The sequence below is a fragment of the Pelodiscus sinensis genome, chromosome 9, assembly GCF_052426305.1.
Source record: "Pelodiscus sinensis isolate ZL-2025 chromosome 9, ASM5242630v1, whole genome shotgun sequence".
Taxonomy (NCBI): domain Eukaryota; kingdom Metazoa; phylum Chordata; order Testudines; family Trionychidae; genus Pelodiscus; species Pelodiscus sinensis.
The window spans coordinates 5,156,056-5,173,286 of NC_143060.1; the positions used below are offsets into that span (position 1 = coordinate 5,156,056).

A 17,231-nucleotide genomic window follows, 5' to 3' on the forward strand; every position below is an offset into this window, starting at 1 on the left:
TCTGTCCTCATTCAGTGGCTGCTCTCCTGGTGCAAACTCCCAGTGGGATTCACGTGGTGTGTTGGATTCATTTTGAGCCTTCCCGGGCTAGACAGAAGCCAGGGCAGGAGATGGGAGGCTGAGGGAGGGACCGTAGGGGTGGTGAGTGGGAGATAAAGGGAAGGGAGCAGAAAAGATGTGATGGGAGGAAGCAAAAGGCCAGTAGGGAGGGGCGCCCAGGGACATGAGAGAAGTGTCTGAGTGCTGAAGGGGGAAGTTCAAAGTGGGGGTTTGTGTAGGGCCTGCTCAAAAGCAGTTGGAATACCTGGAACGCCTCCCCTGGACTTCAGAGGACAAAGGATCAGGCTCAGCTGTTTTCTGCCTGGCTTTCAAATACTGTGCCCCTCACGTCTTCCTCTTCCTTCCCATAGCCGGCTTTATGAACCAGCGCGGCTTGCGAGTGCCTTCCCCTATCCTGATCATTTCCTACGAGACGTTCCGCCTTCACGCCGAGGTCCTGCGGAAGGGGAGCGTCGGGCTGGTCATCTGTGACGAGGTACAGAGAAGGCGGCAGGGGCTTCCGGGGTCCCTGCAGAGCCTGTTCTGCTTTCACATGGAGAAAGATCAGGCCTGGCCACATTGGCCTCCCTGTCTTTGAAATGCTCTTGGCTGCTTGCGCCCAGGCCCCGTTCAGCCAGAGATCCCCAGGGGCTGTATGGTCCATAGCACTGTGGGAAGCCGAGTTACAAGTTGGCTAAATGACTTACCCAGCCTCGCGCTGCAAGTCAGGTCTCCCGGCGCCCAGTCCTTTGCTCTGACCGCCGGATCACGCTGCCTCCCCGGAGGTTGCCTACAATCCTCAGGCTGGATCTGCGTTTCCCCACCTGCTATACTGAGGACAGCTCAGAACAGGTTAGGGAGCAAAGGGCCCGCTCCAATGGCCATTGACATCCATGGACGTTAGAGCAGGACCAACAGAGCATTGGATTCTTGTGTGCGTGAAGGGCCCACTTTCCTGAGCGCCGGGCTAGCAGGAGGGGCCGGATCCACGGGGCTGTACGTGCGAATCCTTGCCTGAAGGGGAGCCCCTAAGTGCTTTCCCCGCACTGCTGGGAGGGTCTGGCAGTACCGGGGCGAAGGCAGAACTGGGCAAGGTGAGCGATCCTAGCTAAGGAGGCCGTACTCCCCGGGTGCCGGAGTCCGCTCTGCTAGGCCTGGACTGTCGGGAGCTCCGGTCCCGCCAGTAAAATGTAGTTCCATGCAGACCTTTCCCCTTTTTGCTCTGCAATGCTGTGTCGGTGGCCAGCTGCCGTTTGGGCTAGAGCCTCGTTTCCAAGCAAAGGGAGCCCTTGTGTCCAGCCCCGTGAGAAGTTGTACAGCACCCTGCCCGTGCTCTTCGCGCATCCTCTGCCTCCCTTAGAGCAGCTTCATTGAACGCTGGTAACGCTCGGTGGCTAGATTCTGTATCCGCTGTAATGCAGACTGCCAACGAAGCGCACGGTTATCTGTGTAGGTATTTATACTGAGCCCCTCCCCCTGGTATCTGGGCACCTTGTCTTTCATCCCAGATTTTGCAGCATTACAATAACCATCTCAGTTCCCACTTGGAGGCAGGGGATAGTCTATTGTTCCCATTTTAGGAAAGGAAATGTTTGCTTGATTTGGGCCATATAATAATAATAATCAGGGCTCGACAAATAATGTGGCGAGTAGATTACAACCCAGAAGAGCCAGCGCAGAGTGATCTGCGCATGCGCAGAGCCCAGAACCGCGCAAAACCGCGCGGCTGGAGAGCAGGACTCGCCGCTGCTTGGCAAGCCCTGATGATGATGATGATGAGGCTAGTACCCAGGGGTAGCACTAGTCATAGAGCAGGACCTCTGTACGTGTCCAGAACGGACAGTCCTGTCCCGAGAAATGTCCCGTTAAAATAAATCCCCGCTGAGAGCGCACTCAGACCTGCTCTCCCACCGAGAGCCACAGAGTTCCCTGTTCACTTTCTTTTTCCTTTTTAGGGCCACAGGCTAAAGAACTCAGAAAATCAAACCTACCAGGCTCTGAACAGCTTGAACACCCCTCGGCGAGTTCTCATCTCCGGGACCCCGATCCAGAACGACCTGCTGGAATACTTCAGCCTGGTGCACTTCGTTAACTCGGGTATCCTCGGTAAGGCGCGGGAGAGCGTTAACCCCGTGCAGCGGATAGAACCCTCGAAGTGTAGGGCTGGGAGGGACCGCGAGAGGTCATCGAGTCCAGCCCCACATGCTGAGGCAGGGTGAAGTAACCCTAGCCCAGCCCCGTCGGGTGTTTGTCCAACCTGCTCTTAAAACACCCTCACGGAGGGGAATCCACAACCTTCCTTGGGACCTTATTGCAGAACTTAACTGCTGCTAGAAAGTTTTTCCTACTATCTCTCCTGCTACAGAGGAAGCCCTTTGCCTCTTGGCCTGCCCTCAGTGGACATGATCATTGTCCTCATTATAACAACCCTTAGCATGCTGGAAGACTCTTCTCAGATCCCTGCCCCCGCCCCCCAGTCATCTTTTCTCAGCTTAAGCGGTGACTCAAAAGGCAGGGTGACCTGACTGGCAGGGCCACCCCCACCTCCCTGTGCTGGAGAAGTCAGCAGGACCAGTCGTTGTGATGGGCCTGAACTAGGGATGTAAGCTACTAGTCGACTACCTGATAAGCATAAGCTGATGGGATAATTGAGTAGCCACGCCCACCTTGCTGCCTCTATCAGAGAGTGGAAGTGGGGGGGCGGGGAGAGGGAGGGAGCCCCAGTACCATCTCTGCAGGGGAACAGGGGAGGCAGAAGCATCCTTACTGCGGCGCCTCTCTCTTTGAAATGTACAAGAGCTGCGGGTGGTAGCAGGACAGCGAGCACCCCCTCCCCATCGACTAATTGAGTAGTCATTGGAAATTCTGTTGACTACTCGATTAGTTGATTAATCCACATTTAACATCCCTAGCCTGCACTGCAAAGTTCAAACGTGAATCTGGCCATTATCTTTATTTATCGTTCCTGTATTCCCAACCAGCCTGGGGCCCCTTTTTGTGTTACACACTGCACAATTCGTGGTAAGAAAGAACTTACGAGCTAAATAGAGTAGGCAGATGAAGGAGCATTTCTCCCATTTCACAGATGGGGACTGAGGCAAAGAGAGATGAAGGGACTTGCCCTGGGTCACACAGGGAGTCTGTGTCAGAGCGGGGAACTGAACCCCAATCTGAAGTCCCTGCATACTGCCTTAACAAGACCACCCTTCCTCCTGATTTATTAGTCCTGTGTTGGTGATGTCCCAGGTTTTGATTTGGGATTGTTTCCTTCAAAGATGAGGAAGCCTGTGATTTTGGGTTTCACCTTGTCACCCCATTTATATAAAGGGGAAGAGCGACTTAGAGCCAATTGGCATTGTGAACAGGTGAGTTCTGACATGTTGACCCCTGAAAGCTAAGCCTAGCCTCCTCCCCCATACATCCTTAGAGGGGGGGAAGGAGAAAAGCTTTGGAAACAGAGGCACGGTTTGATCGTTTCTATTTCCTCCTTGCTGGAGGATTGAATTCTTCTGGCTGCCATGTGCAGATTACAAGATTTTGTGTCTGGGTTCTGTCTTGCATTCGCTGCCCTTGTAGTCTGTGATTGAGTTTATTTGAAGAGCACAGCGTATAACTAATCTGTTGGAGTGTTATGTTCTTTGCTGCCTCAAGAGGTTCGGATTGGCTCTGACGCTGTCTGTTAGGAAGGCCAAAACTTATCCCAGGAAGAACTTCAAAGTGAAGAGCTTCAAATCTCATCAAACTCAGTGATTGAGCAACAAAATGGCAAATGAAATTGAATGTGGATAAATGTAAAGTAATGCCCATTGGAAAAAATGACCCCAACTATACGTACAGTATGATGGGGGCTAATTTGGCTACAACTACTCAAGAGAGAGATCGTGGAGTTATTGTGGAGAGTTCTCTGAAAACATCCACTCCGTGTGCAGCAGCAGTGGAAAAGCAAACAGAATGTTGGGAATTATTTAAAAAGGGTTAGAGAATAAGACAGAAAATATCTTACTGCCTCTGTATAAAACCATGGTACGCCCACATCTTGAATACTGCCTACTGATGTGGTTGCCTCACCTCAAAAAAGATATACCGGCATTGGAAAAGGTTCAGAGGGCAACAAAAATGATGAGGGGTTTGGAACAGGTCCCATATGAAGAGAGATTAAAAAGACTGGGACTTTTCATCTGAGAAAAGAGAAGATTAAGGGGGGATATGACAGAGGTCTATAAAATCATGACTGGTGTGGAAAAAGTGAATAAGGAAACGTTACTTACTTATTCCCACACTATAAGAACTAGGGGTCCCCAAATGAAGTTAATAGGTAGCAGGTTTAAAACAAACAAAAGGACATTTTTCTTCACTCAGTGCTCAGTCAACTTGTGGAACTCCTTGCAGAGGATGTGGTGAAGGCTAGGACTTTAACAGGGTTCAAAAAGAGCTAGATAGATTCATGGAGGTTAGGTCCATCAATGGCTATTAGCCAGAATGGGTAGGAATGGTGTCTCTAGCCTCTGTTTCTCTGGAGGTGGGTGACAGGGGAGGGATCACGTAAGGATTACCTGTTGTGTTCCCTCTCTCTGGGGCATCTGGTATTGGCCACTGTCACCAGACAAGATACTGGGCTAGATGGATCGTTGGTCTGACTCAGTATGGCTGTACTTGTAGCTCTGTCCAACAGCAAGGATAAATAAACTAGTTCAGCTTTTGCTGTTATTCCAAGGCCTCTGATCTCTTTGTGGTGAACCCTAATGAGGGGGCATTAAATGGATCCCTACCGGGCGCACAGAACTCTCTCACCAGTCCGAGAGCAGGTGTGGGCCGTGTCTGATTCTGCCCTCGGAATTTCATCAGAGGGAGGGTGGGATGGGATTGTATTTCCTCCTCTTTGTCTCCATGGCTGTGTCCAGACTCAGGGGTTTTTTCGGGAAAAGTAGCCTTTTTTCGAAAAAACTTCACCTGCGTCTAGACTGCAGCCGCGTTCTTTTGAAATTAAATCGAAAGAACGCGGCTTTTCTTTCGACGGCGGTAAACCTCATTGCACGAGGAAGAACGCCTTCTTTCGAAAGAGCCTCTTTCGAAAGAAGGCGTTCTTGAATGTAAATAGGGCTTCTTCGAAAGAGAGCATCCAGACTCACTGGGTGCTTTCTTTCGAAAAAGCAAGCCGCTTTTTTGAAAGTTCCGCGTGCCGTCTAGACGCTCTCTTTCGAAAGAGGCTTGCAGTCTAGACATAGCCCATGAGTTTGGAATTGGCTTGAGAACTTATTACAGGGAGGCAGTATGGTCAGTTGAGCTGTATCTTCAGCAGTTCGTGTAACCTCTTCATGCCTTGGTTTCCCCAGGTATAATAATAAGCGGTTGGGGGGGTTTAGCGTTCAGTATGCTTTGTAAATGTTGTGGAGTTGTGTTGCTCACATTCTCCCGCACTGCTTGAATCATTGCTGCTGAGGCAAACAGGGTGACGCTTGCGAAACTAGGGATCCAGTGTTTCCATCCAGGACCCAAAGCCTTGTGGCAGTGCAAGGGGCAGAGGGGAAATCCACCTTTCTGTCCAAGGCCCACATGCGGGAGACAAGACGCTGTTGTCACATTTGTCCTTTCCCCTCTCTTTGGGACAGGGACAGCGCAGGAGTTTAAGAAGCATTTTGAAATCCCGATCCTAAAAGGCAGGGATGCAGATGCAAGTGAAGGGGAGAGACACAAAGGGGAGGAGCGACTTAAAGAGCTGATCAGTGTCGTGAACAGGTGAGTTCGGACTTTTTCTCCCCTGAAAGCGAAGCCTAGCCCCCTCCCCCGATACGGTGTCAGGAAAAGTTCTGTTGTGAGTTTTACGCGTTGATAACTGACGTGCCAGTAAATCCCTAGTAACGCTGAAACCTAACGATATACTTAATCATAGAACACTAGAACTGGAAGGGACCTTGAGAGGCCATCAAGTCCTCTGCCCTCACAGAAGGAACAAGCGCCATCTAGACCAGTGTTTATCGATTTCATTTGGCCATGGAACCCCTAGGGTTGCCTAAAAAAAAAAAAAGGCCCCCAGCGCGATTTGAGAGGGACGGGGAAGAGTCCCGGCGCAAAAAAGCTTTGTCTTTTTAAGAAGGGCCTAGGAGTGCTGGCGCCTTGTGGAACCCTTACTTTTGCTTCGCTCCGCCGAGCACCAATTGGGAAACACTAATCTAGACCATCCCTGATAGATGTCTGTCTTAACTGCTCTTAAACATCTCCAGAGATGGAGATTCCACAACCTTCCTAGGCAATTTATTCCAGTGTTTAACCATCCTGACAGTTAAGAAGTTTTTCCTAATGCCCAACCTAAACCTCCCTTGCTGCAATTTGAGCCCATTGCTTCTTGTCCAATCATCAGAGGTTAAGGAGAATAATTTTTCTCCTTCCTCCTTGTAACACCCTTTTAGGTACTTGAAAACTGCTGTCATGTCCCCTCTCGGTCGTCTCTTTTCCAAATTAAAAAAACCCAGTTCTTTCAGTCTTAACTCACAGGTCATGTTCTGCAGACCTTTAATCATGTTTGTTGCTCTTCTTTGGACCTTCTCCAGTGTCTCCATATCTTTCCTGAAATGTGGCGCCCAGAACTGGATGCAGTACTCCAGTTGGGGACTGATCAGTGCAGAGTAGAGCGGAAGAATGACTTCTCGTGTCTTGCTCACAACACACCTGTTAATGCCTCCCAGAATCCTGTTTTCTCTTTTTGCTAAACTCTTCCAATGTGCAGTTATACTGTGCAACGGGACTGTCAGACTGACACTCCTGGCTCCCACTAACTCCAGTTCATTCAGATTACAAGTCATATGAAGATTTTTCTAATTGTCCCACGTTTCATATGCCACTTGGTGCCTTAGCATCCTGCTGTTTTTCTTTTATCGGCCTGATGCTAAAGATTGGACAATTAAGACAACTGTCAACTCTGATGATGACACATGAGGCAAACAGAACTCAGCTCATGGCTATGGTGGTTCTGTGGGGCTAAGAGGAATAACCCATGTTTGTGCCAGTTGGGTAAAAAGTTGCAGCCCGAGGAGTATTTTAATACCTAGTCCTTATCAGCCATATTTCATCAGTTGATCTCAAAGCATTTTACAAAGGAGATTGGTAGCACTGTCCTCATTGTACAGATGGGGAAACTGAGGCACAGAGAAGGAGAATAATTTGTGCCAGGTCACCCAGCAGGCCAGTAGCAGAGTTCGTAATAGAATCCAGGACTCCTGAGTCCCCATCAGTACTCTGCCCACTAGGCCACACTCTAAGATGGTGTAATTTTTTTTTCTTTTTTACCCCGTTACTTTTCTGATTATGAACTGTAAGTAACCACGCTAACGAAATCTTTGACAGGTTACTGATTGACAGCCGCAGCGCCTTCCCTAGAGTCTGCTTTGCATTCACAGTCTTGCTGGAGGCTTGGTTCTATCTAAGCTTTTGCAACCATTGCAAATACCATAGAGCAGTTCATAGTCACGGTAAATTGAATTCCACGTTGAACGCCCGCTCTGCAAAATCGGCCATGACCTTGATGCAGCCTGGTGGTAAAGAGACTGTGACACGTGCGTGCCGGAGGGGTAGAAGGTACTCCTCCTGAACCTGCTGGGCCTCTGCTTTGGTTCATGGTGCAGGGGATTTGACACTGCAGCTCTGGACTCTGTTCAGCCTCCATTGCTTAGGGAATTCCTGCCCTGTCCCCCAGGATGTGGACACCCAGGCATCAGCAACTCTGGGGAGAAAAAACAAGTGGTCCTATGGCACTTTAGAGACTAACAAATATATAGAGTGTCGCGAGCGTTCGTGGGTACAACCCACTTCTTCAGATGACTCATCTGAGGAAGTGGGACTTGCCCACGAAAGCTCGCGACTTGTGTATATAGGGACCAAGGATACCCCCAGCTGATCACACCTAGCAAGTTAGCAGGCAAGGCAGTTGCTTAGTTTGGGCATAGATTCTATAGGGACTTACGCTGTAGGGATGTAAAAATGCAGTTTCAAATGTAACCGTGTAACTGCTAAAAATCACAGTGGTTGCAAGCCCTGCATGCTCCCCGAGAGTAGGACTGGCAGGGGGCTGGCAGCCCCCGCTCCAGGGAGCCAGCGTGTAACCTGTGGGTCCCATGGGGCTGGAGCAGCCCCCCACCCAGGAGAAGGCAGAGAGCTGCTCTATCCCCTACCAGTTAAATTAACCTTTGACATCCTTATTACACAGCCATGTTACTCCGCCGCTGGCTTTTTGATTTCCATGTCACCTGTGTTTCTAATCCCTGTTTCCTTCCTTGCAGATGTTTGATCAGGAGAACTTCAGATATCCTGTCCAAATACCTACCTGTGAAAATCGAGCAGGTGGTTTGCTGCAGGTACGGGACAGTCTACCCAAGTCAGGGACAGAAAAGAAAGAACAAAAGTCAAGGCCAAACTCTCAAGGAATAGTTTGGATTTTAGGGTCTTGGGTTGTAGTGGCGTCTCATGACCAGTGTTCCCTGTAAGCTGTGTGCTTGTTCAGTTGTTCAGGAGAGAGTCCAGTGCTGCCCCGGTGATTAGCAGCGCACCTACAGCTAGGTTTGTGTTTCTCATGGTGGTGCACATTCACACATGCCTGGGTGCACAGAACAAAATTAATTCTGCACATAGGTGGGGGAAAAATTGCACATGGATGGAAACGATTAAAGAACATTGTTTGTGAAGGAATCTGTGGAGGACTAAGGCTCTGCCAGTGAGGGATGTGTTTTTGTGGCCCAGAAAATCTCCAGCTGAGATGGAGGAAGAGGACTGAGACTGGCTTGCAGATCTGCCCGCAGCTGTAAAGTTACCACCCTGTGCTAAGTCCTTTTTCTGTTTCAGGCTGACACCTCTGCAGGCTGAGCTGTACAAGCACTTCCTGAAGCAAGCGAAGCCGGCCGAAGAGCTGAAGGAGGGGAAGATCAGCGTGTCGTCTCTCTCCTCCATCACGTCCCTGAAGAAGCTCTGTAACCGTGAGTGAGGGGTGATTCCGTGCCATCCTGGTCGTGCCTGCGGCGCATTGGAGGCAGGAGCGTCACCAGTCCTGTCAGCCAACCTGTCTGCTCCAAAGAGCCTGTCATCTAATGACCCCATTGGCTGTCGTCTGGCCATCCGCTCCCTGCCTAAATTAGCCCCACATCTGGAGGGCTGGAACCTGTGACCCTCCTGCCTGGCAAGACAGGCCACTGTCTCTTGACCCAAAGGAGATTTCCTGTGGCTAAGAGAACTGAGAGGTCCAGCCATTAGAGGGCAACATTGCTTCACATAAATACACCCAGCCGTAGCGCTGGCTGGGAATGTTTCCATAGGATCAGTCCCAGGACTGGAAGAGACCTCAGGCGTCATCGAGTCCAGCCCCCTGCCCAAAGCAGGACCAACCCCGACTCCATCAGCCCAGCCAGGGCTCAAAACCTCTAGGGATGGAGATTCCACCCCTCCCTAGGGAACCCAGCCCAGCGCTTCCCCACCTGCCTCGGGAAATCGTTTTCCCTAAGATCCCACCTAGACCTCCCCCCTGCAACTTGAGCCCATTGCTCCTTGTTCTGCCACCTGCTCCCACTGAGAACAGCCTCTCTCCAGCCTCTTGGAACCCCCCTGCAGGAAGCTGAAGGCTGCCACGAAATCCTCCCTCCCTCTTCTCTTCTGCAGGCTAAACGAGCCCAAATAAGACAACTACATTTTGGCTAAACATGTTGTTGTAGCAAAATACTAATGTGTTGAAACAAAAACTGTGAAGCGGGGGCAGGGGGCTGGCGATGGGGGCAGGGTCGGACTCAGGGAAGGGTTCTGGGAGTGTGGGGCGGATGCTGGAGGTGGGGGATGTGTGGGAGTGAGGGTTGGGTGGTGAGGTAGGGCTTAAGACTGGAGGCCCCCCCAGCCACCGGGGCATTTTCTGTGCCCCCAACGCTCCCCCCGGCCAGAAGGGGCCTTTTTTTCCTGCCTCTTCCCCCGCCCCCAGCTCAGTAGCTAAGGGCTGGGATGGGGGAAAGAGTTTGGAGCAGAGGGGCTACGTACTCAGTGCGCCAGCAGGCGGGATGGTGGAAGTCCAGCCCGGGTAGCACTCCCTTGGGGGCGTGGCTGCCCCCCGTGCGGCTCTGCAAACTTCACAAGGCCACAGTGGTTTCCTGGTTTGGTTTGTTCTTCAGACCCTGCCCTGATCTACGAGAAGTGTGTGGAGGAGGAGGAAGGGTTTGCCGGAGCCTTGGACTTGTTCCCTGCTGGCTACAGTCCCAAGTCCCTGGAGCCCCAGCTGTCAGGTAACGGCACGGTACCGCCGCGGTGGGAAGTGACGGCGTGGGAGAGGGTGGCTGCCTGCGACAGGGTGTGTGGACTTTGACTCGGTTTCCCTGCTTTGGGGTGAGCTCGTAGGGGGAGGCAGGTTTCCTGCACAGCGCTGCGTGTCTGCACCCCAGCCCAGTTATTGGTCACTTCCCCTGCCGATCTCAAAACATTTTACAGAAGTGGGTGAACATTGTCCCCACTCCTCGGGGAAACTGAGGCACGGAACGATTAAGTGACTCAGAGGCAAAGCTAGGAATGGAGCCCAGGTCTCCTCCCTGTCCACTGGATCGTGCTGCCTCCCTACGCAGTAGCAGCGGGGTGTTTTAACGCTGTCTGACTTGCTGTTTGTGCCAGGAAAGATGCTGGTGTTGGATTATATCCTGGCTGTGACAAGGAGCACCAGCAATGACAAGGTCGTCCTGGTCTCCAATTACACCCAAACGCTGGACCTCTTTGAGAAGCTCTGCAGGACCCGCAGGTCTGTCGTGGGTCTTAGGCAGGGGTGGACGATACTTTTTAATGGGCGGGGCCACTCCAAGATTTTGGCACGTGGTCAAGGGCCCCATTTCTACCGCGGGGGTTGGGCGGCTGGGACATGGGTTGGGTGCAGAAAGGAGCTTTAGGGTCGCCAGGTGTCCGGTTTTGAACCAGACAGTCCAGTATTTGAGGGTTCTGTCCGGGAAACAAATTGAGAAAATACTGGACAGATAAAATGTCTGGTATTTTCTAATTAGGTCAGTTTTATTATTATTAGGAGTATCAGTTCGTAGCTGCGAACTGCCTGGCTGGTTGACACGCTCACCCTGCGTCAGTGTGTCTACTAGCCAGGCAGCACACAGCTACGCGGGGGGGTGCCAGAGGCAGGCTGGCTGGGAGGCCCTTACCTAAGCAGCTCCCAGCCAGCAGCCCTGCAGGAACTGGCTCCGGGCAGGGGGAGGGAGGGCGGAGGAGGCTTCATTGGCTGCCCCTGCCTCCAGCGAAATATCTCCGCTGCTATTGGTTGGAAACTGGCCAATGGGAGCTGAGAGATTTTGCTAAGGGGCAGGACAGAGCGCAAAGCCTCGCTCCCAGAATACAGCAGCCACGTTTAAAGTGGCTTCAGGGGCCCAGCGCGTCAGCCGCGGGCCGGATCCGGTGGCTGGGCGGGCCGGATCCGACCCGCTGGTAGTCTCTTGTCCACCCCTGGTCTTATGTAATTATAGCAGGCCTATCCTTGCCACACAAGCCTTCGCCTCGGGGGCCTGTCCTTGAGGTTCCTCCCTGCAGGACCTCCTCTTCTGACCTCTCGCCTCGGGGGAGGCCCTGAGAATGGCTCAAACGTGACCCCTCCGGTCTGGCTTCCATTGGGAGCCAGCAGAACAGCCCTGTCCGTTTCTATAGGCGCCTAGAGCCTGGCACAGGGCCAATGGCAGAACTGTTTCTGGGCTCTGATGGCTGTAAAACCAGGCAACGAAAAGGCTGTGGTGATCTGATCCCATTCACCATTGTGTTGTCCTGGGCCAGGTATTTATATGTCCGACTGGATGGCACCATGTCCATTAAAAAGAGAGCGAAGATCGTCGAGCGGTTTAACAGCCTGTCGGTAAGCAGCGCTCCCCGGACCCGTCTGTGGCCCTGCCCGTCTGGGCAGGTGTGTTCAGGTGGAGATTGAATCCAAGCATGTGTTGCCCCACAGAGCCCCGAGTTTATCTTCATGCTGAGCAGCAAAGCAGGCGGCTGCGGCTTGAACTTGATCGGGGCGAACCGACTCGTCATGTTCGACCCGGACTGGAACCCGGCCAACGACGAGCAAGCCATGGCGCGCGTCTGGCGAGACGGCCAGAAGAAGACCTGCTACATCTACAGGCTGCTCTCGGTGAGCCCGGAGTTACCGCCTTTTAACCTCGCGGGAGGGGGGTGGTAGCCCAGGCTGCAGCTGATGATCCTGTAGAATAACGAGCCCTGCAACTGGAGAGAGATGCTGTGATTGGAAGCCTTTCACGAGGGCTGCCTTGTGGTGCGTGTTGCACTCGATGGCATCAGTCCTCAAATCTGCTGCCATGGAGAGCTTCGCCAGTGATCTCAATGGGATTGCCGTTGGGCCCTGACTCTGTACTGGTGGCTGGGGCAATAGAAATGACCAAAACGTTATAAATACACCACTAATCTTTTAGAGCATAAGGATGGCCAGGCTGGGTCAGACCAAAGGTCCATCTAGTCCAGTGTCCTGTCTGCCCACAGTGGCCAATGCCAGGTGCCCCAGAGGGAGTGAACAGAACAGGAAATCAAGTGATCCCTCTCCTGTCATCCCTCTCCAGCCCCTGAAAAACACAGGCTAGGGACACCATTTCTACCTCTCCTGGCTAATAAATATCAATGGACCTAACCTCCATGAATTGATCTAGTTCTTTTTTGAACCCTGTTGAAGTCCTGGTCTTCACAACGTCCTCCAGCAAGGAGTTCCACAGGTTGACTGTGTTTTGTGTGAAGTAAAACTTCCTTTTGTTTGTTTTGAACCTTTTGTGGCAGGTACAGTATGGCTGTGGGCCGGCAACACTCCCATCCTTGTAGATCCCTACAGCCTCCCCTGCCGATGTGCTCCCATTGTTGAAGGGGCGTTGGAATTCCTACCTGTCTGTCGGCGGGGGTATCCGGGCCGCTGTGGATGCCGCAGCCCACAAGGCCAGGCCTGCCCTATTAACTGGGCCAACAACAGAATCCGCGAGTCTGTTTTCAGAGCTTTAAACACTCCCTTTCCTTGGCCGGCTTGCCCACTGGCTCCTCTGGTGCCCTGTTGTTCTTGAGGCAAATTCCCTGGAGGTCCTGGGGTAGCAGTGCTGTACTCCGAGGGGTTTTCCTGCACGTCGCCTCTTTCCTGCAGCCATCTGTGGCCCGGCCTGCAGCCGCATCACCCCATGCTGGGAGCCTGGGCTTGGGACAGTGCTTGGAGCCCTCCATATGGGCGCTGTTTGAAGTAGTGTTGATGACTTGTTCAGGACAGAATCCAAGAGACCTCTGCCCCCAGCACAGTGGCTCTGGGCAGCTGGAGGAGAAGGCGAAATTGAGGCTGTGGTCAATTATGGGCATTACCGACCTCCGTGGCACTTTATCTACAGATAAAGACTTAATCCCAGTTTTAGCCTTGTCCAGCTGCCCTTAATCTCACCGGCCGTTGTCTCTCGTAGACAGGGACGATTGAGGAGAAGATTTTCCAGCGTCAGACCCACAAGAAGGCGCTGAGCAGCTGCGTGGTAGACGAGGAGCAGGATGTGGAGAGACACTTCTCGCTAGGGGAGCTGAAGGAGCTGTTCACGTGGAACGAGACCACCGCCAGTGACACCCATGACAAGTAGGTTTATAAACTTAGGGACGGATTAGGGCAGCCAGTGACCGTGGTGTAAACAGTGGCCTCCCACAGGAAGGGGCGAGTGCCCCCCTGTGCATTTAAATCCAGGCAAGCCATTCCTTAACGGCTGAGTAGGGAACAATCGTGTCGTGCGGAGAGTGGAAGGAGTGGCTGATCCACTGGGGATTTTCCATCTCGGGATGGAGCGCTCGGAGCAGACCGGGGGGGCAGGAAAGGGCCAGGCAAGGCCGAGAGAGGGGTGATGTCCTTAAACGATGAAAGGAAATTGCAAAGCATTTAGGTCCTAGAAGGTGAAAGAAGGGCTTTTTAATGATCATTGACAGTGGGGTTCTAATGATCATAGATTCATAGGCGCCTAGGGGTTGCAAGAGACCTCAGGCTGTTGAGTTCAACCCTTTGCTTGAAGCAGGACTGATCCCAACTCAATCATCCCAGCCAGGGCTTTGTCAAGCCAGGCCTTGAAAACCTCTAGGGATGGAGATTTCCCCACTCCCTAGGCAACCCGGTCCAGTGTTTCACCGCCCTGCTAGGGAAACAGTTTTTCTTAGTTTCCAACCTAGACCTCCCCCACTGCAACTTGAGCCCATTGCTCCTTGTTCTGCCATCAGCCCCCACTGAGAGCAGCCTCTCTCCAGCCTCTCTGGTACCCCCTTCAGGGAGTTGAAAGCGGCTATCCAGGGGGCTTCAGACAGGGAATTCAAGTCTACAGCCATGTTCTGTGTCTGACCTGGGATCCTACAGGCGATTAGATCTGAAGTCTATAAGCAAAAGAGTATTTTAAATGAAGCATTTTCTCAACTCCTTCAGAGCCGCTGCTGGGTCCATGTGGTTCACCTCTTTTCCCGTTACATGCTCAGTGTTGAATTTGGATGGATTATAAGGGTTTCATTGTATGTATAAATATTCATGTGCGGAGGCTTGGGTGCTTTGGAAATAAAAGCCCCAGCTTTTCTAAATGGAATCATGGTAACCAAGCCTAAATGACCCAGTTATGAATAGCTTTTATAACGTGTGCATGCACATTAGATCATTGCTTTTCCTGGGCTTTTCGTGGTGCCACTTGCTAGACAAATGGGTGCAGGTTAACCCAAAGGTTAACACCTCTTAGCCAGAATGCAAAACGTTAGGGCTGTGTCTAGACTGGCGAGTTTTTCCGCAAAATCATCTGCTTTTGCGGAAAAACTTGCCAGCTGTCTACACTGGCCGCTTGAATTTCCGCAAGAACACTGACGAGCTCATGTAAGATTGTCAGTGTTCTTGTGGAAATACTGTGCTGCTCCCATTCGGGCAAAAGCCCTCTTGCACAAATCATTTGCGCAAGAGGGCCAGTGTAGACAGCGTGGTATTGTTTTGAGCAAAAAAGCCCCGATGGCTAAAATGGCGATCGGGGCTTTTTTGTGCAAAAGCGCGTCTAGATTGGCACGGACGCTTTTCCGCAAAAGCACTTTTTGCGGAAGAGCGTCCATGCCAATCTAGACGCTCTTTTCCGCAAATGCTTTTAATGGAAAACTTTTCCGTTAAAAGCATTTCCGGAAAATCATGCCAGTGTAAACGTAGCCTAGGATTCTGTACCTAGTCCGGCAGGTGTAACATGCCTTGGCCCACCCTCTAGAACGTCTCTTTCTTTTAGGTTTAAGTGTCGCCGCTGTGTGAATGGCCACCAGGTAAAACCTCCCCCTGAAGGCTCGGACTGCACCTCTGATCTCTCCCAGTGGAACCACAGTGCGGACAAGCGTGGGCTCCAGGACTCCGTGCTGAAGACCGCATGGGATGCTGCTGTCACCTTCACATTCCATCACCACTCCCACGAGGAGCAGCGAGGGATTCCCTGACGATGCATTTCCTATGGAAGTCAAGCCCACTAGTGTTACTTTGGCAGAGAGCTGAGAACGAGCCTGCCTGGGCTGATATCTGGATCCAGAACAGCAAGACAACGTTGCTGTTGTCTTCCATCTAGAAATTGGTAGGCCCTGAAAACTATTCAACCGTGCTTGGGACCGCAGGAAGCACCAAGGACTGTGTGCGCCACTCGGGTATCTCTAATGTGTACTGGAGACAGCTGTTTGTCTGGGATGCGATGTGCTTTGTTCGGTGTAACCGTGGAGTTTAATAGTGTCAGGACATAACGGGTTCTGCATCTGAGAGCCCACATGCAAGATCCAGTCCACAATTTGTATCCCTGTCTTTTTATTCAGCTAAGCCCTGTTACAAAAACCAAGGTCCATTTTTATGGGTAGGTTAATTCCTGGCTGCAGATCCGGTTTTCATTGTGCAACTCCCAGCTACTGAGGATTTTTCTGGCAGCCCTAACTCACAAGCTAGATAGTATTGAATGCCCAGGCACTGATGAGAGCTGGATGCCGCTGGCAGGGTCTACCTCTCTTATGAAATCTCTGTCGAGTAGACAGCTCTGGGAAATAGTCATTTACCCCAAGAACAATCCAACTTCAGCCATTTTTTAAAATCTTGGTGTAACTGTTGCTTCTGGATGGAGCAGCCTGAGATACCTCTAAAGGATCCTATTTTCAGAAAGTGCATGACTCAAGCCCCACGAAAATCACTTTTCACTTTGAAAATCTTGGCAGAAACAACTAATTTGTGTTATTTTTAGCGAGATCATCTTTCTACAGTGCAGGCAACACATAGCCCCTAATGTACTAAAATTTCTACTCAACTACGTTTTATAAAATAAAGTTGCTGAAGGACAAGCAAACTGTTCTGTTTGGGGAAAAAATTGTAAAATAAGTATGTGAGAGAAATAAATACAAATGAAGGAAAGCCAGGCCATAGGGAGGACTTCTCCCCGATGTAAAATGAGAGTGAGAAAAAGCGTTTTTGTTGTAGCAAAGTGTCTTTTGCAATGGGGATTTCTCTTTTCCAAAAATATGACTGGCCGGAGCATTGGGGCTACATCTGCACTGGCACGTTCTCCTGCAAAAACTCTTCCAGAAGAGAGGGTCTATGCTGACGTGTTTTTGTGCAAGAGCATCCATTCCAGTGTAGACGCTCTCTTGCGCAAGATAGCTGTGATGGCCATTTTAACCATAAGGCTTTCTTCCCCAAGAAATTCATGTTGCCTGTCTACGCTGGCCTCTTGCACAAGAGGGCTTATTCCTGAGCGGGAGCATCATAGTTCTGGCGCAAGAAGCACTGATTTCACACATTAGAATGTCAGTGTTCTTGCACAAGAACTTGTGGCCAGTGTAGACAGGCAGCAAGTTTTTGCGCAAGATGGCGCCAATGTAGACACAGCCTTGGGCTACGTCTACATTGGCCCCTTTTCCGAAAGGGGCATGCTAATTTGACAGGTCGTAATAGGGAAATCGGCAGGGGATTTAAATATCCCCCGCGGCATTTAAATAAAAATGTCCGCCGCTTTTTTCTGGCGGATCGGGGCCAGTGTAGACGCAAAGTAGGAATAAGAGATCTCCGGAAAAGGGCTTTTTTCCGGAGGATCGGGGCCAGTGTAGACGCTCTTTTCCGGCTTTTCTACATTTTCCGGCGGACATTTTTATTTAAATGCTGCGGGGGATATTTAAATCCCCCGCAGATTTCCCTATTACGACCTGTCAAA

General features: G+C 51.3%; 1 protein-coding gene across 1 annotated transcript in view; it reads left to right on the plus strand.

The window, feature by feature from the left end:
• The window catches only part of RAD54L (RAD54 like), a 28,567-nt gene extending 12,091 nt beyond the window's left edge, over positions 1 to 16,476 (plus strand). The window contains exons 8-18 of the mRNA XM_075935909.2: positions 411 to 535; positions 1,995 to 2,145; positions 5,649 to 5,775; positions 8,313 to 8,387; positions 8,872 to 9,002; positions 10,176 to 10,286; positions 10,666 to 10,789; positions 11,815 to 11,893; positions 11,987 to 12,166; positions 13,476 to 13,639; positions 15,288 to 16,476. Of these exons, the coding sequence (XP_075792024.2) occupies positions 411 to 535; positions 1,995 to 2,145; positions 5,649 to 5,775; positions 8,313 to 8,387; positions 8,872 to 9,002; positions 10,176 to 10,286; positions 10,666 to 10,789; positions 11,815 to 11,893; positions 11,987 to 12,166; positions 13,476 to 13,639; positions 15,288 to 15,489 (1,469 nt within the window). The 3' untranslated portion in view covers positions 15,490 to 16,476. The remainder of the gene's footprint in view (positions 1 to 410; positions 536 to 1,994; positions 2,146 to 5,648; positions 5,776 to 8,312; positions 8,388 to 8,871; positions 9,003 to 10,175; positions 10,287 to 10,665; positions 10,790 to 11,814; positions 11,894 to 11,986; positions 12,167 to 13,475; positions 13,640 to 15,287) is intronic.
• The last annotated feature ends 755 nt before the right edge of the window (positions 16,477 to 17,231 follow it).